We start from the raw sequence: 25,977 nt of genomic DNA, 5'->3' as shown, positions 1-25,977 counted from the left end.
AAATATTGTGGGCTAAAAAAAAATTAACAAATATAACATTTAAAATATTTTTTAGTTTAAAAGAACTTTAAACTTGCAGAAAATCAGGAAAATGAAATTGATACATAAATAATAAACTACAGACTTAAAATTTTTACTATTTTTATTGTCTTTTTCTAATCTAGTAATTCTTAAGACTAAGGAGACAATCTTTAACGTATCTTCACTCTTTCCTTGTCTTTCATAATCTTGATTGTTTTAATGAGTACTGGTTTATTTTTATGTAGAGTATATCCCAAGATAGGTTTGTCTGATGTTTTCTAATGGTTAGACAGAAATTATGCTTTTTAGGCAACAGCATGACAAAAATGATATTGTGCTCTCACTGCATACTCTGGGATACAAAATGTTGATATATTATTACTGGTAATATCAGCCTTTACACCATTTTTATTATTATTATAGAAAGGCATTTGAACTGAAGTTACCAGTTTTCCTATTGATATAATTTTCCTATGAATATATATGAAAATACCTAAGTGAATCCTACTATTATTTTCATCTACAAGAATGGGGTCCTAATTAGAATAAGATATATTCCATGCTTGTATAATTTTACCAAAATGGATTCTACTGTCATGTATAACTAAAAAGAATCAATAAAAAAGAGAAAAAATGATATGTAGTTGGGGGACATCCTAAAGACTATGCTAATATCATATTTCTCAATCTTTTGCCCACTGATTTTGGCATTAATTAGTGGATGTTATAAAATGGCATTAATTAGTGGATGTTTTAAAATGGTTATTTATTTAAAATTGGTAACCTTTATTATTTAGAGCAGTTTTTGATTCACAGAAAAATTGAACAGAAAGGACACAGAGCTCCTACATACCCCTAGATTCCTCCCTCCCTCACTATCAACAGTGTGCACCAAGGTGGGTCCATCTGTCATAATTGGAAAACCTATAGCTATCTATCATTATCATCCAAAGCCCATAGTTTGTTAGGGCTCCCTGTTGGTGGTGTATATTCTATGGACTTTAACAAATATATAATGATAAGTATCCACTATTGTAATATCACACAGATTAATTTCACTACCTAAAATTCAAAATTCCTCTGTCTTCCTATTTATGCCTCCCTCCCTTCCTCCTATCTGCTGGTAACACTAAATTTTAAAACATTTTTACCTAATTTGCCTTTTTCAGAATTTCACATAGCTATAATGAATGATAAAATATGTAGCCTTTTAGACTGGCTTCTTTCACGTGGAAATATGCTTTCAAATTTTTTCATGTGTTGGTAGGTTTTTTTTTTTTTTTAGTACTGTGTAATATATTCCATTGTCTGGAAGTAACACTATTTATTTAATCCATTCACCTACTGGAAGGCATCTTGGTTGCTTTCAAGTTTTGGAATTCATGAATAAAGCTGCTATAAACATCAGCATGCAGGTTTTTATGGGAACACAAAATTGCAACTCCTTTGTGCAAGTACCAAGGAACACAATTGCTGGGTTCTATAGTAAGAGTATGCTTATTTTGCAAGAAACAAAAAAACTGTCTTCCGAAGTGGTCAAAACCATTTTGTCTTCCCATTAGCAATGAATGAGAATTCCTATTGCTCAACAAATTTATATGAATTTGGTATTGTCAATATTTTGGATTTTGGCTATTCTAATATGTGTATAGTGGTATTTCATTGTTTTCACAAGATGTTTAATACCAAACATCTTAGACTTATTTATCATCTGTATATCTTTAGTGAGGTGTCTAGTAAAGCTTTTGACTCATTTTTAAATTAGGTTGTTTGTTTTATTTTTGTTGAGTTTTTTGTATACTTTGGATAATAGTCCTTTATCAGATATGTTTTTGTAAATTCTTTTATTCTCTTGATGGTATCTTTTACAGAGTAGATGTTTTTAATCTTACTAGAGCTAAGCTTATCAAGTATTTCATCTATGGATCATACTTTTTGTATGATATTTAAAAAGTCATTGTAATAATCAAGATTTTTTCATGTCATCTTCTAGGAGTTTATAGTTTTACATTTTACATTAAGATCTATGGTTCATTTTGAGTTAATTGTGTAAATTGTGTAATGTCTTTGTCTATATTCATTATTTTTGCATATACATGTTGAATATTTTCAGCACCATTTGTTGAGATGACTATATTTGATTGTTGTATTACTTTGGCTACTTTGTTAAAGATCAATTGACTCTGTTGAGGTGGGTCTATTTTTGGATTCTCTATGGCATTGTACTGATATTTTGCCTATTCCTTCATCCATACTGCACTGTCTTGATGACTGTAACTCTACAGTGAGGTTAGAAGTACGGTAGTGTTAGTCTTCTGACTTTGTTTTTATTCAATATTGAGTTGGCTATTTTAAGTCTTCTACTTTTCTTTTGAAACTTTAGAATCAAGTTGTTGATATACACACAATATCACTGGATTTTTGATAATGTGTTGAAGTTGTAGATCAAGTTTGGAAGAATGGACATCCTTAGAGCACTGAGTTTACTATCCATAAACATGGAATATCTCTTTGATTATTTCATTCTTTTATTTTTTTATTTTCCTAATACAGTTTTGTATTAAGTTTATGCATAAGTATTATATTTTGGAGGGTTTGTTAATGCAAATTGCAGTGTGTTTTAAATTTTGAATTCTACATTTTAATTGCTGGAATGTGATAGATTTGTATATTAACCTTGTATCCTACAACCTTGCTATAATCACTTACTAGTTTTAGGAAATTTTTGTGGATTCTTTTGAAATTTTTACATCGATGATAATGCCACCTACAAACAAAAAAGGTTTTAATTATTTCTTATAAGTATGCACATCTTTTATCTCCTTTTCTTGTCTTATTGTATTAGGGCTTCCAGTAACATATTAAAAAGGACTAGTGAGAAGTAAAATTTTTCTTAGTTCTGAGCTTGGGAAAGTTTCAAAATTCTTGCTCTTAAATGTTATGCTACCTGTGGTTTTTGTAGATACTTTACTAATGAGTTAAGGAAATTACCCTTTATTTCTATTGTGCTGGAAGTTTGTATCATGAATGTATGTTGGATTTTGTCAAATTCTTTTTCTGCATTTGTAGATAATAATCATGCAAATTTTGTCTTTAGCCTATTTGATATGATGGGTTACATTAATTGATTTTCTAAATGTTGAACTAGCTTTTTATACCTGGGGTAAATCCCACTTGGTCATTAAAAATTCTTTTTAAATATTGTTGGTTTGATTTGCTAATATTTTGTGGAGGGTTTTGCATCTATGTTCATGAGTTTTCTTTTCTTATAATATCATTGCTTGATTTTGGTATAAGAGTAATACAGCCTCAAATAGAAGGCATTAGAAAGTACTCACTTTGCTTATATCTTCTGGAAGAGATTTAAAAAAATATTGGTATAATTTCTTCCTTAAATATTTGGCACAATTAATTAATGAACCCATTTGGACCTGCTGCCCTGTTTTGGAGATTATTAATTATTTATTTGGTTTCTTTAATAGATATAGACCTATTCAGATGGCCCATTTTTTTCTTATGTGATTTTTGGCACTTTATGTTATGCAAGGAATTCATCTATATCATGTATGTTATCAAATTTGTGGGTATAGAGATGTTAATGATATTCTCTTAGTATCCTCTTAATGTCTATGGGGTCATAGTGATATGCCTTCTTCCATTTCCTGATGTTAGTAATCAAAGTCTCCAATGTCTTTCTCTTTTTGTACCAGGGTTTAAACTCAGGGGCTCTCAACCATTGAGCCACATCCCCAATCATATTTTGTATTTTATTTAGAAACAGGGTCTCACTGAGTTGCTTAGCACCTCACTGTTGTGGAGGCTGGTTTTGTACTCGTGATCCTCTTGCCTCAGCCTCCTGGGCTGCTGGGATTACAGGTGTGCGCCCTCAGGGTAACAATCTATATATTATTTCTCTCTTTTTATTTTGCCCGACTAGAGATTTACCAATATAATCCTTTAAAAGAACCAGTTTTTGGTTTTTGAAAATTTTCTCTTACTTTCTACTTTCACCTTCATTGATTTCTTTTTTAAAAAATTTATTTATTTTACAGTAGGATGCATTTTGACATATTGTACACAAATGAAGTATATCTTCTCATTCTTCTGGCTGTACACAGTGCAGATTCCCTCCAAAAGTATATTCATACATGTATATAGGGTAATAATGTCTGTTCTAATTTTTCTTATTTTTTTTTCTGCTTAATTTGAATTTAGGGGCTGGAGATATAGCTCAGTTGGTAGAGTGCCTGCCTTGCTTGTACAAGGCCCTGTGTTCAATCCTCAGTACCACAAAAACAAAAACAAAAACAAACCATTAAATTAATTTAAATTTAATTTGCTGTCTTTTATATTTTATATGATCATTATTATTGTCATCATCATATTAATGTAATTAACTGTGATATTCTCATACATGTATACATCGTACATAATTATGTCCATCTATCCTTATTCTACCCTTGCCTTTCCCCTCTTCCTTCCCAGTAAATGTGTGTATACATATAGGTATATTTTATACATATATATTTACATATACATATTATATATTAATATTATACACATATATACATATGTTATACATATTATATACACACATGTAATTATTTTTATCACATGTATTTTTTTAGTTTCTGTATATAAGAGAGAACATGCAATACGTGTCTGGCTTATTTTGCTTAACATGATGTCCTTCAGTTCTATCAACTTTGCAATAAAGAATAGAATTGCATTGTTTTCTATGGCTGAATAATATCCCATTCTGCATATAGAAACCATATTTTCTTTTTTCACTCACATGTTCATAGGCATCCAGGCTGGTTACATATGTTAGTTATTGTGATTAGTGCTATACTAAACATAGGCATATATCTCTTTAGTATGCTGACTTTGTTTCCTTTTGATATATTTCCAGAATTGGGATAGCAGGATCCCACTTTTTTTAAAAGAAGCAAAACTGGTTCTTTAAAAGATTAAATTGGTAAATCTCTAGTCAGGCAAAATAAAAAAGAGTGGTAATTCTATTTTTAGTTTTTTGAGAAACCTCCATTCAGCTTCCCACAGTGGCTATACTAATTAACATCAAGATCCTCCTGTCTCACCGTCCCCCCGTCCCCCCACCCCAGGCTGCTGGGATAAGGGTTCTTTTCTCTCAAATGCTTGCCAATATTTATTTTTCCTTAAAAAACACATAAAAGGCATTTAAACTGGGGGTGAAATGGTGTCTTATTGTAGTTTGGATTTTCATTTCCCTATTGGCTAATGATATTGAGCATTTTTTTCATGTATTTATTGACTATTTATATTTATTCTTTTGGGAAATGACTTTTTCAGATCATTTCCCCCCTTTTGATGATTGATACTAGATTTTTTCTCTTTGTGAATATTTGTTCAATGCTTTAGATTTCCTTCTAAGAACTGCTTTCACTGTATCACACAAATTTTGATAAGTTGTATTATTATTTTCATTAAAGTAAAAATATTTTCGTATTTCTTTGGTGATTGTAACCTATGTTTAACTTAGAAGTACGTTGTATCATCTCTACTTAGGGATCTTCCAACTATCTTCATTAATTTCTAGTTTAATAACACTATGGTCTGAAAGCATACATTTTATAATCTTCATTGTTTTAAATTTGTTAAGGTGTGCTTTATGACATAGAATATGGTATATCTTGGTAAATATTTCATTTGAGTTGGAGAAGAATTAATTGGCTATTGTTGTATGAGAGAGTTTGTGGATACCAGTTACTTTCAGTTGATTGATTGAGCTATTGAAGTTGAATTCAATACATTCTTTACTAGTTTTCTTCCTGCAGGATCTGTGCAATTCTGATAGGTTTTGAAATCTATTTCAACATTTACTTCATCTATTTCACCTTGCAATTCTATTAGTTTTTGCCTCACATGTCTTGACAGCCTGCTGTTAGGTCCATACATGTTATGTCTTTTGAGTAATTGACTTCTTTATCATTGTGTAATATCTCTTTTTCATTTTGGTAACTTCCCTTTCTCAAGTCTTTTCTGTTTGTAATTAATAAAGCTACTCTTGCTTTCTTTTGATTATTTTTATCACAATATATTTTATCACCTTTTAATCATCCTTTAACTTTTTTTATCAATATGTGTCTTCATGTCTTTTTTTAAAATAGAAAGTATATGATTGGGTCTTGATTTTTGATACAGTCTGAAAATCTCTGTTTTTATCGATGGGGTTAGAGTATCCATATTAGAAGCGATTACTGGTATATTGAATTAATATCTATCATATTTGTTATTGCTTTCTATTTCTTGCCCTTGTTTTATATTCTCATTTTTGTCTTCAAATTTTCTCTTTTGGGTTTCTAATTGAATATTTTAGATAATTCCATTTTCTATTTTTTAGCATATTAATTCCTTTCTCCTGTTCCTAATCTCACAGTGATCATTCATTTCACTTACCTCAAGGCATATATATATATAAATATATTGTTGCTATGATTATTTTGAACAAGGTGTTTTCTGTTAGATCAATTAAGAATAAGAAAAATAATTTTAAAATTTTACCTCCATTTATCTATTCCCCTTTTTAAAATGTAGATATGAGTTTGGTACCTACATTATTTTTCTTCTCTCTAATAAATTTCTTTTAATGTTTCGAGCAAGGCAGGCCTATTAGAAACACATTCTCTCCATTTTTGTCTAAGTAGGTCTTTTTCATTTTTGAAGGATAATTTTGCATTTTGTAGTTGTTTAGATGTTTGTATCCCTCCAAACATTATGCTAGAGTTTAATCCCCTATGCAATCATATTAAGAGGTTAGGCCTATTAGATAGTGCATAAATCATAAGGGCTTTATCATCATGAATAGAATTAATGTCTTCATAAAAGGATGTGTGCAATTGAGTTTGTTGCTTTTTTGTCCTTTCTACTATATAAGGACACATGAGATGCCATCTGTGAGGAACAGACCTTTCCCAAGACCTTTGCCAATCTCTTCATCTTAGACTTTTTCGTATCCAGAACTGTGAGAAATAAATTTCCATTGTTTATAAATTACTTACTCCTAGGTATTTTGTTATAGAAATCTGAACAGATTAATTGAAATTGGTACTGAGAGTTCAATGCTTCTCTACCAAATACCTAAAACTGTGGAATTGGGCAGAGGCTGGAAGAGTTTGGAGGTGAATGCTAGACAAAAACCTATATTGCTGTGAGTGGAATGTTAAGAAAGTGTCAGGTATAGATTTGAAGAAGAGAGTTGTACAGAAAGCCTCATTGTTCTTAGAGAGTATCTAAGTGGTTCTGTTGGTAGAAATATGGACAGTAATGGCTATTCTGATGAGGTCTCAGATGTAATAAGAACCATGGTATTAGAAACTGAAAGAAAGGCCGCCCTTCTTATTAAGTGTCAAAAAACTTGACTAAATAGTGTTTGTGTAATAGTGTTTTGCACAGAGAAACATATGAGCAATGAAATAAGATATTTGCAAAAAAAATCTCTAAACAAAGTGTTGAGAGTATGACATAGCTTCCTTGACTGCTTATAATACAATGTGAGAAGGAAGAAAGAAATTAAAAAGATATTTACATTAAAGGGGGAGCATAGCTAAAATATTTGAAAAATTCTCAGCCTGGCCATGTTGTCGAAAATGGAAAAGCATGTTTGGGAGAAAACACCAAGGGTATGGCCCAGTGACCTTGAGATTAGCAGGGATGGGGGAAGCCAGATACTATTCATCAAGAAAAAAGAACGACCCTAAAGGCACATCAGAGATTTTTGGTGCTGTCCATTCATTCCAGGCCTCAAATGCATAGAGACGTCAAAAGAGGAGCGTTGAGCACTCCCAAGACCTCCACATCAGGTTGCAAGTCTGTGCTTCACATATGCCAATTCAGCATTCCTTGGCTGCCCCAAGTATGCCTTAAACTCACGTCAGACTCTCCAGAATGGATTTAGTACTTTTGTAAAAGTACCTGTGGGAGTAAGTCGTCTCTTCTTTGCCCTTTAAACAATGTGAAGTTACTTGCTTCTGCTCTTTTCTTTTCCTCCTGGTATTCTCATTACACGTTTTTTCACCTTGGTAGTTGGTCCACAATTCTTGGTTATTCTGTTTGGTTTTAGTGTGTTCTTCAGGTTTGGAAGCATAAACTGTCATTTCCTTAAGCTCTCTGGCCATTTCCAGTCAAGCAAGAAGCTCATCAAAGGCATTCTTCCTTTTTGTTACATTTTTTGATCTCTACCATTTCATTTTGATTTTTCTTAGAATTTCTATTTCTTGACTTAAAATGTTCATCTGTTTCTGCATGTCATCTACCTTTTCCTTGAAAGCTGTACTATACTAACCATGGATTTTTTAAAAAAAATTCCTGGTTTGATAATTCCAGCCATATTTGACTCTGATTCTGATCTTTTTCTTTTGTTCTCTGCAAATCATTCTTGGAGCTTTTTGGTATAACTTTAACATGATGCAGAGGGTAAAAGAAACTGCAATAGATAAGCTTTTACTAATTTAGTTGTGAAAAGGAGGAAGCATTCCATAGTCCTGTAATTAGGGCCTCAGTCTTTTAGAAAGCCCTACTCATGGACTGTGAATTTCACCAGTGCTTTTTAATTTTATTTAATTAATTAATTAATTAATTTTTTTCCTTTTCTCCCTTAGATGTCACAGGATGGCTAAAGGCAGATAGAGTTGGACAGTCTCCTTTTCCCAGGTGAATCAGGCTCTGATACAGTACCAGCAGGTTATGCTGTGATGGTAGATCCTGTTAATAAAGGCAAAATGCTCTAGTCTATTCCACAATGGCTCTTTTCCCCTGTGATGTTTCTCTGATGAATCTAAGAAAAAAACGTAGATTTTTCAGTTTTTTTTTTCAGCAATTTGACTTGTTATTAGTGTGGTGTGGAATGGTAACTTCTAATTTTCTTTCGTGGTAGACTGGTAACCAGAAGTCCATTAATGAGTCTTGCTTGCAACAATTATTGCCGTGATGTTTGCTCATATTGATTTTCTCTCATTCTCTCTATACCCATTAATTGTCATTCTTCTGTAAAGAAGAGTTTTTCTTTGTCCTCCATATACTTATTTATTAAATTATTTTATAATAATGGATATTAACTTAATTATAAGAGTTATATCTGATACTATCAATACTTAATTTGAAACTCAGCTTTAGTCACTGCAAGCTCTTTCTGCTTAGTTCTTATGTCTAAAAGGCATTTTAAAAAAATTCTTGGATAGAGTTATATAAGTAAAGGGGGTTTGGTAATCAAACACTGAAGCAGTGTTATTCTGAAAATACCTGCTAATCCTTAGTGGTTTATTCACTGTGGTTTGGGGTTTCTTTTTTCTTTTCTTTTCTTTTTTTTTGTGGTGCTGGGGTTGAAACCCAGGGCCTTACACATGCAAAGCAAGTGCTGTACCACTGAGCTATATTCCTAGCCTTGTACCTGTGTTTTAACAGGACATACATATGGAGAAAAGGGGATAAAACTTGGAGCCTGAACAGTGTGAAGACTGAAGAGATGACTCTCTTAAATATTTCCTTTTGAAATAGCAAACTTAGTAAAAGAATTAGGAACAACTCTCAGAGCAAAATGTAGGACTAATACCAGTCTTGGCCTTAGATCTTGGTGGAACAAAGGAAAAGTAGAAAGTATTTGTTGGGAATTTCTAACCAGAACCCGCACTATTCTGATTTGAAATTCAAATTCTTCCTACAACTTATACAAAAGAGTAAAAGACCAAGAATAGACAAAACATTCCTGAAAAAAGGATAAGTTGGGGACATTTGTTATCAAAGAATATTATATATGATAGTGTGGTTTTGGCAATGCAATAGGCAGTTGTGTGAGTCAAACAGAGATGAGAATTCAGCATGCTCACTTATGGACATCAGCATAAGACATCAACAGTGCAAAGGGATTCAGTTAGATGATGTCAAAATAATTGGTTATCTAATGAGTTAAAAGCCATACTAACAGATTCTAACCTCACACCATGTATAAAAATCAATTACTGTAGCATTAGGTCAACATTTTAAAAGCAAAGGGAAAACTTACAGACTATTTAGAATATTATCCTAATGAGCTTGGGATAGAAAAGGATTTCTTAAAACTAAAACAGTACAAATCATAAAGGAACTTGATTATATCTGACAACACTAATACTAATTCCTTAGGCTTATTTTCAACAAAAGTCACTATGAAGAATATATTTTCATAAAGTGGCAAAATTGCCTATAATAAACATGACTATAAATGATTAGTATCCCCAATCTATAGGAACCCTAAGATTCAATGACAAAAAGACAAACAGTTCAATAAAACTGTGCAAAAGATATGTAAAAATGAGCATTTTGCAAAAGAGGAAGCATTATTGGCTAATGGATACATTTAAAATGCACAATGAATACATTAAAATTGCTCATTAGTAATTAATAAAATGGAAATGAGGATAAGACAATACTATCTCAAACTTACATAAGTGGCAAATATGAAGAAGTCTGACAGCACTAACTGCATTCTTTGATGCAGGCGTCCAGTTTTGACATAAAATTAAGCTCAAATTTTATATTTGTTACTTATTAGTAGTGAGATCTTTGATAAGTCATTTAAACTTGCTAGAGTTTCCTCATCTGCAAAAGGCAGAATATAACTTCTTGGCTATTATGAAGAACAAAATTAATGCATGCACCAAACAAGTGACATAGTTTGGCAGAGAGTAGAGGGTCATAGATGATGACTGCTAAAACTGATATAAATTGAGGTGGTAGCCAGAAATGTAATGTTCATATCAAAGTTTCACTGAACAGAATTATTAAGGTTTTAAATATCTTTCTTCAAAGCTTATAATAATAACAAGTAGTAGCAGCAATAATTAATTGAGGGTTTACTATGTGCTAGGCACTGAGTTTAGTGTTTGATATTCATTATTTCATTTAATCCTCATTATTACTTTATAACATTGTATTCTTATTTCCATTTTATGGTTAAGGAAATTGAAAGTCAAAGAGCGTAATTAACTTGCCCAAGGTCACACAGAGCTAGTCATTTATAGCTTTGAGAGTGGAACACAATTCTCTTTGACTTGACTATAATTCTCTATTACAAATAATTCCTTAGCAGACAGATCCAGAAACAGAACTTTTGTCTTATATGGAATCTTCACAATTAGCAGAATCAAGATTAATTTATGTGCATAATAGTGTGATGAACTGATTCCAGTATTTAAAAATACGGTAGAAAATTCAGTCAGCTCCTGGCAGCCTGCTATTAGGATCTTCAACCTCATTTTTTGTCAGATTGTTACTGCTTGTGACTCAAATGAAGGAAAGGGTAAAGGAGGAATTGGAATCTTGACTAGCTGAACTGAATACTCCTCTTTCTCTTTTTGAAATTCCATCCTCCCATCTTGGGTGACTCTACAGTCTAAGGCCCTTCAAGAATAATTGAAATATCACTCAGCATGAAGCAAGATGCTAAAATTCTTGATATATGCATACACAAAAATTTAAAAACACAACAGTCAGAGTCTTGCCCATTTCATTGCCTTAAACCAACTGGAATCTTGCCCTTTCGATCTCAGTGTTAGCAGTGGGCTTCCCCAAAGCATCAACCCTCAGTGAAGAAGAGTATGTCATGGTCTGTGGTGCAATAGCATGGCTAAGTGACAGCCCAACACATTTTGGTTTTGATGTTGAGAAACTCATTGTCTCTTCAGGTAGCTTCATCTGTCTTCAAAGAGCTACAATTATCAACAACAAAACCAATAATAATGGCTCATTTTAATTGAGAGTTTATGATATTTCAAGTACTGTGCTAAGGCTTGATATAAATTATCTCACTTCAACTGCTAATTTCCTTTTTGTATTATTAATGATTAGTGTATAGAAAGGAACTCTTTTTTGTGTTTATTTTGTATAGTGCAACTTTGTGAATTTATTTATTAGTTCTAGTCTTTGGGATTTCCTACCTATATAGCATTATGGCATCTATGTGTAGAGAACATTTAATTTCTTTCTTTCCAATCATCTGGATGTCTTTATTTTCTTTTTCTTTCTTTCTTTTTTTTTTTTTGATTAATTTCTCTGCTGGAATTTCTGTATTTTCTAAAATAGAAGTGATAAAGTGACATCATCTTTTTTTTAGTTCCTGATCTTGGAGGGAAATTTAATAGTATTTTCCATTGAGTAATGTTAGCTATAGCCATTTCATATAGGCATTTATTATGGTCAAGAAACAAGCATCAATTTAATGATAATAGTTTGTTACATAAATATGCTTCATCTTAGTTACTCAATTTCCTGTTGCTCTATGTTTCTTATTTTTAAAAACTATAATATTTTAATGAATAACTTTGTTAAAAAAATGTTATTGGAATACAAAATAGTTGACAACTTTTTTCAATAAACATTATTGAGTGGCAAAACAACAACAACAACAAAACATTATCTCACTTCTTCCTTAAAATAACCTGGGCAACACAGATGCTATTATTATGTTAAGTTTACAGATTGAAGTCTCAGAGGTTTATAGCTGTTTGTCATATTTTTAGCATCTGCAGATTAAATTCTAATTCATTTGACAACACTTAGGAAACAGCATAGAACTTTAGGAGTTAAACCTCAGCTCTATTGGGTTAAATATGTCCATGTTTGATTTTCTACATTCCATTTGTGTAGAACCTGTAGAATCATGTGGATATCTAATTGAAGGGGATGGTGGGAAAGAAGAGATCTTGAGTTCCTCACATTTAAAACATGACATTTTGGGGCCTCTGCATGTTTTATTTTATATAGTTTTTATTGCTTCTACCCATTTTTATTTTTAAGGTGCAAGGCTGGATCTATAGCAAATAAAACAAACATTTCTCTGTACTTTGCCACACATTTTTTAGACCAATATTTGTGGAAAGTATACCCAGTCCAAGAACTTTGCATTTATAAATTACTTTAGAAATGTTTATATATAATGCAGATTCATAGCATATCATTGCAAAGAGAAAAAGAATGATAAAAATAATTATTATGAACATCAACACAGGATGGAAGAATTCAGTCAATCAATGTTTGTTTTTTTTTCCTCTAATAAATTAATGAATGTCTTGTCAAAAGTCTGAATTAAAAAAAAAGATTTTCTAATTTTTATAGAAAACGTTATGTATCATTGCAATAATTTATTTATAATTTGGAACATGTCCCAAGGTCTGATTTTTATTAAGTTAACCTGCTTTTCTTTAGCCACCTGCTATCATTGCAATACTGAAATTAGTATTTTCTGTTATCAGATTAGACATTTAAAATTCTAAAACTTTATATCCTTAAGACAAAAGAGATGGCTATGAACTTGAAAGTTTGCTGTATTTCAACTTTCACTTTTTCCTTTGAAATTACAAACACTGTACCACTACTTCTTACCTGAAAATTGGATGAGCTGTGGTTTTAAAGTGAGATATTTTACTTCAGCTATGGAAGATAACTAAGTCTGTCTCCATTAAAGTCAGTTTTAGAAATTATATGACAAGATGTAACATTTTTGCAATGCTTAGGTTAGGATTCACACAGCTTTGTAATATGTGGGGAACAGGAAAATCATTTAATGGCAGAATTACCAAGTTTGTCTTCCAACATATAATCTTCCAACACAGGATCTTCCAACATATATGTTACCTATGAGTAATGCCAGAATGAACCAGAGAGGCTGTGGCAATGGCAAAGTGCTCCCAATAAAAAGAAAGAAGAACGGGGGCTGGGGATGTGGCTCAAGCGGTAGCGCGCTCTTGCGTGCGGCCCGGGTTCGATCCTCAGCACCACATACAAACAAAGATGTTGTGTCCACGAAAAACTGAAAAATAAATATTGAAATTCTCTCTCTCTCTCTCTTTAAAAAAAAAAAAAGAAGATCCTTCGGACAGATGGCCAGTTTAAGAATAAAAATGAGCTTACAGCCTTCATTCAGTCTATTAGTAGGCAGAAATGAAACTTATTTCAGCCAGAAAGTATCTGTGATGCATTTTTAGCATCTTGCACGGTGAATGAATGGATTTTATACTTCTAATTGAATCAAAACTAAGTTCAAATAAACTCCCAACACTACTATCATCTCTTCAGAATCACTTGTCTGGAGTCTACCTGTCAGAATATTCTCTTCCTTTGCAAAATACATAATAATCTCATTTAAAATCACAGAGTTTCATGACATGGAAAAAAGCTGACACAGTTTCTTCTTGCTTGCTGTTGTAATACTGCTCCTGAGTGATTGCTTATCTATGGAAACGTCACTGTTTTATATTACTAGATTTCTGAACACTTCAATTTATTTTTGGATCAGCCTTGGCAGATTGTGATTTATATATGCATTATTTCTAGCAGGATCAACTTTGAAGAAAAGAACAAGAAGGAGGAGAAGGTGGAGGAGAAGGTGGTGAAGGAGGAGGAAAAAAGTGACATCCCACCCATTGACTACCACCTCTACTAATCAAGTATTAATATTTGACTTGATTTTGCTTAATAGAAACATACTGCTTGGCAAAAAAACGAATGACTCTGGGATATCTTGATGCCCATATACAAATGCTAAATGCTGTGTCTCACTGAAAAATTGATAGACTAATGTGTCATGCCTTAGGCATAGCTGACCATTCATTTCTAGAAAAATCTATTTTTGAATGCATTTGTTTTTTGCAGTTTTCATTGTACTCTCATCCAGAGAGTAGGTTTCCAGAAAATTCAAATATCCCAATAAGTCTCAAACTCTGTTGAAATAAAATGGTAGAAACTCAAATGTAATCACCAATCAGCTGAGGTGCTCAATGTTGATTTTCCCCATCTTGGCATCCCTAGTTTTGGGTAGATAAAGCAGAGAGTTCTTACAAATGGTCACACTAAATATGATTTGTAGTATATGCTATAAATAGTTAAAAATACGTTTCATTAAGTAGGTATATTTGATCACTCAAGAAATAATCCCAAAATAATCTAAAAATGATGAAATATTAAAAAGAACAGCAATCACCATAGACTCATGAGATGCATTGAGAATGACTTATATTTTTGAATTTTTTTTTTTAGTTGTAGATAGTTATTTACTATGTGGTGCTGAGGATCGAACCCAGTGCCTCACATGTGTAAGGCAAGTACTCTACCACTGACCTATAGTCCCAGTCCGAGAATGACTTATTAATGGACCAGAAAACAGTGGAAGCTTAAATTGTGGAATTATGCTAATATTTTTTGGGGGTAAACCGTGAGAGTCAGATTTTGGAGAAAGAAGACAGGAATTAAACATGGAAAAATGTAAACATAGTATCTTAGTCCATTTAGTCCTGCTCTAACAGAATATTTGAGACTGGGTAATTTATAAAGGACAGAGATTTATTTCTAATAATTCTGGAAACTGGGAAGTCCAAGGTCAAATAACTGCATCTGGTCAGGACCTTCTTACTGCATCATTCCACACGAAAGGCAGAAAGGCAAGAGAGCACATGTATTTTGCACATGTGATGATGGGAAAGGGGACAGAACTCATCTTTTATCAGGAAACTCCTCCCACTATCAACTAGCCCATTCTTATAACAAAATCAATCTATTCAGGAGGGGTTGGCCCTCATGATGCAATCACCTCTTAAAGACTTCAAAGTTCCCACTTTTTAACCCCGTTACACTGGGAATTAAGTTTCTAACATCCAACTTTCATGTTTTGTTGGACACATTCAAACCATAGCATACAGAGAAGGAGGATGAGATAAGGAGTAAACAGCAGTTGAAATGAGGAGTAAACAGAAGGAAATAGGAGTAAACAAAAAGACGAGGCCAGAGGCCAAGAGTGAGCCAGGCAAAGCTGAGAATCAGCCAAAGACATTTTTTAGTAACCCAAAGCAACCAACTTTGTAGTTTCTTTCCTGTTATCTTTATCCCCAAAGGTACATATGATAGAAAACAACTCTAAAATCCAGTATATCATTTACTGCTTTATTTTAAAAGGGGAAAAGATAAATAATTTTAGAGTAACTATTTTTATTATTTATTCCATTTCTCACAATATTACCTATGTTGTGTGATATTAAATAAAAGTATTACAAAATAAGAAAGCAGACCAGATAGTGAATTAACTAAAGCTATTGAACTGAATTCTGTAAAATACATCTTTTTCTATGATGAAGGACTGCTGGCTTTATATTGAAATCTTCTCCCAAGTGGATTATATTAAAACCTTCTCCCAAATTGACATGGGAAGGAATTCTCTTGCTGGTGGGAGGAATCTCAGCCTTCACCATGGAGTGATGAAATTTCAGTTTTCACTTTAAGCTGGAACACAGAAGTTGATTCGGACTACAGATCTGATGCTGCAGCCCACAGCTTTCTGTGGGCTCCAGGCTGATTTGTCATATGACAAGTTTGTTGAATGACCAGTTGGTCAAACTTATATTTATTTACTAGATACTAGCCTAATTTTGGATCTATGGAAAATGTATAGCAGTCCTGCAGATGGATGTGAAGGGAGCCAGAACTCCAGGGTCCTGAGGCCTGCAGTTTTTCTCTATTCCATAACCTTCCCCTCTGTGGGATCACAGCCCAGGTTGTGCTAGGCGCCCACTATTGATTCTCCTGACCTTGGCATCTCTAGTTTCATGAGATAAAGCAGAGATCTCTTACAATGATCTCATTAAATATGACATGTTGCAAGTGCAATAGATAGTTAAAAACCATTTTATTAAATAGGTTAGTTCAGTCACTTGACATAAAACTGGAAAATAATCCTAAAACTTATGAAATATTAAAACAAAATTGCTCTAAAATATTAGAAATATTAATATAAACTGTTAAACTTTCAAATTTGAATTTTGATTACATTCATAAGAAGATAATAATATAGAATGTGTTCAAGATGAGGATGTGGGGGAAAAGACACACTCATACATTGCTGTTGGGACTGGAAACTGGTGCAACCACTCTGGAAAGTAGTATGGAGATTCCTCAGAAAACTTGAATTGGGACCACCATTTGACCTGGTTATCCTACTCCTTGGTATATATTGAAAGGATTTTAAATGAGCAAACTACAGTGATGCAGCCACATCAATATTTATAGCAGCTCAATTCATAATAGCTAAGCTATGGAACTAACCTAGGTGCCTTTTAAAAGATGAATGGATAAAGAAATTGTGGTACATATACATAATGGAGTATTACTTGGGCATAAAGAAGAATGACTTTATTATATTTGTCAGCAAATGATGCATCATGTTAAGTGAAATAAGCTGGTTCTCAAAAGCCAAAGGTTGAATGTTTTCTCTAATATGTAGACGCTAACTCATAATAAGGGGAGGAAGAATAGAAATTCAGTAGATTAGACAATGGGGAATAGAGACAATAAAACTTGGTGTGTTGGAAGTGAGGGTGGTTAGGAAAAGAAAAGATAGTGGAATGAATCTGACATAATATTCCCAAATACTTATATGAAAACAACACAGTGAATCCCAGCACCATTTACATCACAAGAATGGAATTCTAACTAGAATAAGATAATATTCTATGCTTCTATAATTATATCAAAATGGATTCTACTGTTATGTATAACTAAAAAGGACCAATAAAAAAGGACACATGTTAGCAGATTGAATGAAGAGGTAGTTATACTGAAAAAAATATGTTCAAGCACAATAGAGTGACACTCACACATAGAAGAACACATTAAGGAGAACAACCATTCTATGATTTTAGCTCTTGAAATACTGAAAATTCTCTAAAGATAAGAAAAATGTTCAACATATTAATAAGGAATGTATGGGTAAGAAAATGTGTCCATATTAATTAAGTATATTAGGTAAGACTATTTCTTAAAATAAGTTTGTAGTGAGCATTAATTTGGTGACTTCTACAAATTGGTCATTTGGCAAAATGATTCTTTAGTGCATTATATTTTAATGAATAGATCTACTTCAACTTTTTAAAGATGACACTGTGTTTAAAAAAAACTGAAATAATTGCCAACGTTTAAAAGTCAAGAAATTTCCTGAAAAGCTCTGAATTTATACTCTCTGTTGAAGGTTCAAAAGGTTTCTAACACAGCCTATATTCCTATATAGCAACATTTGAAGGACTTGAGCAGTGGGCACTACCTTTAGAAAGGCCTATGGTAGGGTGACCACATAGCATATGTGCTTGGGACAGTCCTGACTTATGCCTGTTTTCCTGGGATAGATTATTAATCAGATCCACTTTCACTTCCACTAGTGTCTAGTTTGAAAGATAAAATACATGGTCACTCTAGTTAATGTTCTCCAGTTCACTGTCATTCACAGAATACTCCTTGTAATTGGAACACCACACACGCTAACATCTTCCTGGACTTTGCAAGTTTTGGAGTGTGTTGCTTGTGCTCCAGAATCCCATGTCTAGCTCACATATTTAGAAACATACAGCTAATTCTTCATCAGTGATGGATGAAGAGGCTTTGCTGCATTTCCTTCTGTTTGCTTCTTCATGCACATATACCCTGCAATGAAATCTATTTTTTTTCATTATGGATCTTCACTATAGAAGATCCATAATCTTCTTACTGATATAACTGAGTAGTTATCAATAACATAACACCACAGACTCAAAAATTAGCTAAATTAACTCATACTTCCCTTGCTGGTGCTGTTCCATTCTAGGCTTGGAGCTAGTTATTGAGCACATGGAGATGAAAGATACCATGTTAATCATGTTGTCAGGAGTCTTAGGTCTCTTCACAGAACTGTCAATCTTGGCTTTTATTGTCTCTCTTTGTGTATTTTCTCATTCAATCATATTTCTCATGAAGGTATCAGAAATGAATGTTTTTTAGGAATTGATAGGTGACTGTCAATTCCAGAAATATGACTACTTAGCATCAGAAAGACAATAAACTTAGTGTATTGGTGTTACCAATGAGCTTTAAAATTTCCAAATGGGATATGTGTGTATGAGCACATGTGTGTGCACTCACATATATAGTTGGGTGACTAAGGGCAGATTTGAGCAAAGACTGTCTATAACAACACTGATATTCTTATATAAAAATAAAGATGTTAAAGAGTGAGACTACATGCTATTTCAGAAAAGGTCTCAAAGGGTGGCTGACTCTTGGGGATTGGGGTGGAATGGTGGTGGTTATGGTAATCTTAATTTAGTTTGGTGGTAGAAAATGTGATTTCATCAATTTAACCATGGCCAGCTGTCTCCTCAAGGGTAACCAGCATCCCTGTAGAGCCTAAACCATAATACAATATCCCTAATTTTATTTAATTTCTACCATTATATATTCTTGCTTCTTCTTTCAGTAGGATATTATTGGAAGGACACTGACATATAAACTAAAAGGATCTGCTTATTCTAAATCTGATGGATGCCTTCCATTTAACCACAGACAAGTAGCATGTCCTCTAGTGTCCTTGGACGAGAGCCTGAGCTTTTAGGAGGCTGTCATGGGTGGAGGTGTTTGGGCTCAAACAAACTCAAGCATTCAAATTTCCCAGGGGCTACTTACAAATATCCTATTTTGGATGAGTTTTTGGCTGGTCCACTTCATTGGGAATCATGGTGTCTAGATCGCCTAACTCATGTAACAATGGCATTCCTTTAGTATTTGGTAGGTGACTGCCAATTCCAGAAATATGACTACTTATCATCCTAAAGGCAATAACCTTGGTGTGTTGGTGTTACTAATGAGTTTTAAAATAACATGCTTACGAAAGGCCTGAAGCAAATTATCCGAGTCTCTAGGAGATTGGTTGATAAAAATGAATGCTATACGTATTGATTTACATTAAAGATGTTATAGCTAAGAAATGCTAAGATATTCATGTTCATGATTCATACCATTCTTCCCTTGAGGTTGGGGGAGAGGATGATGTGTACTTTATGTCAAGGGTTGTAATTGCCAAGGAAACTTAAATGAAAAACATTCATATTTGATAATTATTTCTGTTTCTCTGTTGGAAAGTTCATACCAGTATAGCCAGCAGTTACCAGGAACTTTCTCAAGGAGCACTGTGTCATGTCAATCATCAAATGATGTTAAGCAGGTACGCCTATTGCAGTCAAGAACATGGAATATATAGTACTTATGTTAGGTGGCAAATACTAACAAATTCCTAATTTCAATTTCTTGTTGCTTGCTTGTTTTAGGACCCATAAAGAATTTGTTATCACTTTGGTAACAGAATCCTGTTCTCAAAGAGTTTTCCCCATCTCTCAATATATAGAAGCTATTTCGTACTCCATTTTACCAGTTCTAGGTACTAGCCAATGGTTTGCAAACTTCTATATGTCTTAATATAAACAAATAATGAAGCCTGGATTTGTAGCATTTGCCAATTTCCATAGAACTTTCTCCCAGAATTTCTAATTTCTCCTACAGTTTAACAATCCTCCCCAAATCCTGATTATATAAGCAGCTGTTCTTGCAAGCCTGCACGAGTATACCCCTAGCAGTTTCTCTATTAGTTACACTCTAGTTCTGAAGGTATAGCTTGCTTTTTATTGATCTTTTGGTTGGATTCAAGACACATTAACAAACCACCTCTTAAGGAATGCTATTTTGCAGATTCCTATTTTCTGTTTATGCTGAATCTTGATATTAATTTTGTTTGTAGCTGATGACCTTTATAAAAATCCGCTTTTTGAAGTGTGGGACAGAAGGATGCTTATTATCATCTCTTAATTTCTCTCTCATTCATACAGTTAGTATATGTGAGTATACTAGGTAAAACACATTTAAAGAATATTATGGGGAAAATGGAAAGCAAAAAAAGAATGATGGAGACAGACAAAAAGCTGATGTGCCATATTTGTTGTCTGACTGCAAAGTAACAGCAGTTGGAATTCACTTTGCCTTTCATATCCAATGTTTAATTGAGTTCAGGCAACTCCTGGAACCATCTTACATAAATGGAAGTCACGTCAATCTCACAGTATCAATTTTATGGAGATTTCATTTCCCACTTTGACTCCTGTTTCCAGTTTCAAAGAAAATGTTATTTCCAAATGTTCTAGAGACAGTAGCTATCTGCGACCTAGGCATACCATGCCTGTTACCGTAGATTTATCCTTAGGTGTTATGCTTAGCCTAAATCCAGAAATTACTCGTTTTTTTATCACTGAATTCCTGGACTGGTAAACTTGAGTAAGAATCAGCATTCTATATATTTGAGAGAGAGGGAAAAGTCATTGAGAATAGGATTCTGCTGTAATAAGCTTGATCCCAGAGGGAGAAAAAAAGCCTTGGTTGTTACAGGTGAGAAGGAATTCAGAGTATTGTGTGTGTGTGTGTATGTGTGTGTGTGTGTGTATAATTAGTTGTTGATAGACCTTTATTTTATTTATGTATATATATGTGGTGCTAAGACTTGAACCCAGTGCCTCACACATGCCAGGCAAGTGTGCTACCACTGAGCCCCAACCCCAGCCTCTGTTATAGAACTTTTATCAGTTTTCGTCATAGTCTAGGTTCTTGGGATGAGAATATTAGGAGCTGCTTCATTAGGTTTCTGTTGAAAACACATTGGGATCCAAGAAACAATACTAACAATCCTTGGTGTTACTTAATTGATACCACCTCCTCTAGAAATGGACTGCTGGGATCCTTTCCATGTGAATGGATTTATCGTCAGAACACAAGAGTCACAGAATTGTGTCATTACAATCTTGACCAGGAATGTTCTCCAGAGTAGAGGTCAAGTTCATTTCTACTATCTGTGCAAGTTTTCCCATCATTGTCAGTGACCTCATGACTGGAAAATTTGAATTTGCTAAGAGTTATGAACAAGAAATAGCTTTAATTAAAGAAAAAGATAGTCAATAATTGGTGGTTTGACATTTATAAGACAATAATTTGGGTAAAATCATATTCCATGAGAGAAATGGAAAGTTCTCTTATGCTATTACCAGAATCTGGGAACAAAATTAATTTAACTTCAAATAAATCTTCACAAAGTTATAACAAACATACCGGGCAGCTTCTGAATATCTCTCCAGACATCTAAACACTGTTGCTTGACGAAGATGGTTTCGGAAATAGGCTGGGTTTAGAACAATACTCCTGAGAAAAGACAGATGAAATGCAAACATTATTAGATTTTTAAAAGACAATTACCAGAAGTGTAGAAGAATGAAATCACATGCATTAAATCAATTTTATATATTATCTATTTTTAAAAAAAGACTAATGAATGAAGCCCTTTCTTTCTGTAATTGTCAATTAAGACAAATAAGCATTCTTGAAAAGCAAATTGTTTGTGTCACATAAGCAACTTTATACTACTGAATATCTTCTATAGGCCTGATAATGACAAAGAATTTGAATTCAAACCTATACCTCATATAAGACATGCTATTTTATTTGCTTATGTTAATAAATCAGGTAAAACTCATATTTATGCAATTTTTATGCTAAGTCTACTTTTAATAAAAGAGGAGGTTGTTGACTGATGAATTTCAATGAAAAGAAATGAATTGCAATTTGGGTGACATGCTCATTTGAATTTTATAATTAGGTTTTGTCTTACCCCTGCTAGATGATGTAGTGGCATGAACTGGTAAGATCCCACTTTACTTTGGGACTTTGAGTCCCCTCTTTTTCTTGACTGAAATTATAAGGCTTAACTTAGAGATGATTTGTTCATCCTTGCCAGCTGACTCTTCCATTATCTTCTAGAGTTCTGTAATCACAGTCCAACTCAGGTGAGAATATGGTTATACCTCAGCTATCTTTCCCCTCTAGAAATAAACTGGTGGACATTTTCCTTCTTGCTTCCTGTGAGACTGTTAGAGGTAGGCAATGTTCAAGGCATTCAATATAATGATGTGAACTGGATAGATGCACTTTGTACCCCATCATCAGATGGGAAGAGTAATTTGGTGAAAGTTTGGAATGTAGCTTCTATTATGCTTCTTGATGTGGGGTTCAAATTGTTATGGAAATGATAAAGGATTACTAAGTAACACTTTGTGAGCTTGTTATTGCAAGCTGATAATAATTTGGAATTAGTTCATTATTGAAGTAACTTGTTCTTAATGTGTTTTTCTTTTTTTGAAAGTTGCACAGAACTTTTTGATATTCAGATGAAAGCTGTAAACCTCTGTCCCCCCAAAAAATGCATACAAAAGTCACCCAACTTTAGGTAAGTCATGTGACCTCTTCAGGGCTATTTATGAACTTCAGGTTAAAAAACATGCAGACTGAAATAATTTCATTTCCAGAAACATTGCATATGAAAAGGCAAAAATGGAAAAAAAAATCTATCCAGCTTATGAAGAATTGTAGAATTATATGGTGATGAAATAGATTGATTGTATAATTTAGCTCACTTTAAACACAAACCCAAACCAGAGAGTTTAAGAGAAATTTCTAAAATCATACATAATTAGTTGAAGAGTTATTATTTCAAGTTTGTGGTTCCTTCTTTAGCCACAAAGGTCTATATTATTTATACCTTAATGCATCTCTTGTGATAAATTCCAAATTATGAGAGTCTGAGTTAATGATATTTTGTTGTATTGTGCAGCTAATAATTTGTGAAAATTAGCACATTAAAACCCTAAGAATATAGGTCATTTTCTTTGGTGAGTTCTTAGTAAAATGTGGGAATTTAAAAATGATCACATGGGTTCATTTGATGTCAATGTAAAACTACAAATATCTACCACTGATACTTTCTATTGATTTAGAAAAAGTATGTTTACAAACCATGTTTACATGTTTTATCCCATGTGAAAACAATCTTATAAAAGCAACAGAACATAGCTAAGATTAGTGTTCAGACTAGGGCCTGGATTTTCTGTTTCTGACCAAAATTTTTTCTTTCACATCATAAGTAATTCTCTCCTTTTACTTTACAGTCATTGATTCACTTAATGCACATTTAGTAATCATCTACAAATGTGATGGGACAAAGTCCTTAATGAGTGGATGTTTCTAGACTTGGATATTCCTTGACACATAAGATAACATTCTGGTGACACATAAGATAACATTCTGGTTCTGCTAAACTACTTTCCAAGATATTGCTATGTCAAATAATTTCTTGTGACAAAAATTGATTGGATTGGAGAAAACAATTGAATGCCATGAACAGGAGACATAGATAGGGAAAAACTTAAAAAAAGAGGTATCATCAAAGTGACTTTGGATGTAGGTAGAGGAGTTTTTTGTGGGTAATGAGAATTGGTGAGGTAGATACTGTGGAAATTGTTTCAATAAGATTTTTTAAAAGGATTAAAATTGGAAAAAATGCTTATAATTATGAGCCTTCTTTGATGAAGAAATATAAGCAGAGAATATGAATCCTGTTGTTACACTAGTTTTTTGACCACGATGTTGCCTGACCAGAACCACAGAAGTCCCAACTTCCTCAGAAAGACCCAAAGAAGATCCAGTCCCAGTCTCTACCTGAAGGTTCAGTTATAAAAGAATTAGAAACTTTTTAAAGAGGTGTAACATCTGGCAGTCTATTATGTTTTATTCTCTTATAATTATTCACTGTGTGTTTGTCATATGCCCCTATTAGATACTTGGCATGCATATGGTAGTGGTGATTGTAACATGTAGTTTTTACAATTTTATCATCTTATTGATGCTTTCTAAAATGGAATATACTTTTAAAAATATATTTTATGTTGTATACAACTTGTAGAGGAAATGATGATTTGTCCTTTAAAAAGTTCCTAATCATTTGTCATTTGATGCCATTTGGGGAGACGCAGGAGGCCAGCTATGATCAAAATGGACACTCTTGCTGGGGCTACTGTGAAAAAAAGCTATAATTGTAATCAGAGAGAGGTCTCTGTGCTGATTAGTTTGATTTTATCACAGAGGAAATAAATCTGATTTAGCTATGCTGATAGGGCTTTTGGTCAAAAACAAAAACCATGTTAGAGGGAATAGCTAAATTATAGAAGTCACTGAATTTTTGTCAAAGGAATGGAGTTAGTGTTAGTAACAGACAAATCATTGTTCACTCAGTTGATTAGCCCCATTCTCAGAGAATGAGATTGTGTAAAATAATAAGTTTTATAAGACATAAACAATTATTTTAAAAAACAATTTCCAATGTATGGTATAAATTTGCTTTTAATGATTTCTATTTATGGATTCTTTAAATTTTATCTTTATACTACTGTTCACACAATTTGATATGTGGATGTGTGCATGTTTTATTACATTCTAAGTTTGTAAAACAGTGAGGTTAGTAAGTCTGTTTCAGTAATTATCCCAGGTTTCCCAATTCACTTGTCAAATGATTTCAGTGAAATCATATACCACTTTTGTCATACACTAAATTCACATGCACACCTAAGTCTATGGCTGAACTTTGTACTCTATGATTTCAATATGTCTATTTCTATTTCTTTTTTTTGTACTGGGGATTTAATCCAGGGGTCTGAGGCTGGCTTTGAACTTGCGATCCTCCCGGCTCCGTCTCCTCTGCTGCTAGGATTACATGCATGTACCACTGTGCTGCGCTAAAACTGTCTTGTTTTTAAATTTACAGTACATTTTAATTTTTGGAAGGGAAAAAGCTGTCTCATGTTCTCTTTGTGAAAAACAATTGCTAGTTAACAAGGCATATTTATTCTTCCTGATAAACTTTAGAACTTGTTTTCTTTTTTTTTTTTAAGGAGGAAAACATTTTATTTGATCACACTGTATTTTGTCTGTCTAGATGTTCAAAAACTCCAATTATAAAACTGGAATGAGGTAACATGCAGAGTTCATATTTAGCCGTGAGTTTGTTAGTACATCCATTCACATGTAGGAAAGTGAGCTAAACTCACTTTATTTTTTTTTAATTTTTTATTGTTGGTTGTTCAAAACATTACATAGTTCTTGATATATCATATTTCACACTTTGATTCAAGTGGGTTATGAACTCCCATTTTTACCCCATATACAGATTGCAGAATCACATCAGTTACACATCCATTGATTTACATATTGCCATACTAGTGTCTGTTG

The 25,977-nt window shown here is 33.1% G+C and overlaps 1 protein-coding gene across 1 annotated transcript in view; it reads right to left on the bottom strand.

Moving 5' to 3' along the window:
* Positions 1-25,977, bottom strand: part of Spata16 (spermatogenesis associated 16) — a 220,307-nt gene that overhangs the window by 110,979 nt on the left and 83,351 nt on the right. Inside the window, exon 3 of the mRNA XM_015494342.1 lies at positions 21,973-22,062. Coding sequence (XP_015349828.1) covers positions 21,973-22,062 — 90 coding nt within the window. The remainder of the gene's footprint in view (positions 1-21,972; positions 22,063-25,977) is intronic.

Source organism: Marmota marmota, unplaced genomic scaffold, assembly GCF_001458135.2.
Source record: "Marmota marmota marmota unplaced genomic scaffold, marMar, whole genome shotgun sequence".
Classification (NCBI taxonomy): domain Eukaryota; kingdom Metazoa; phylum Chordata; class Mammalia; order Rodentia; family Sciuridae; genus Marmota; species Marmota marmota.
The sequence above is the reverse complement of the archived record's forward strand: the minus strand, read 5'-3'. Positions and strand labels throughout refer to the sequence as shown.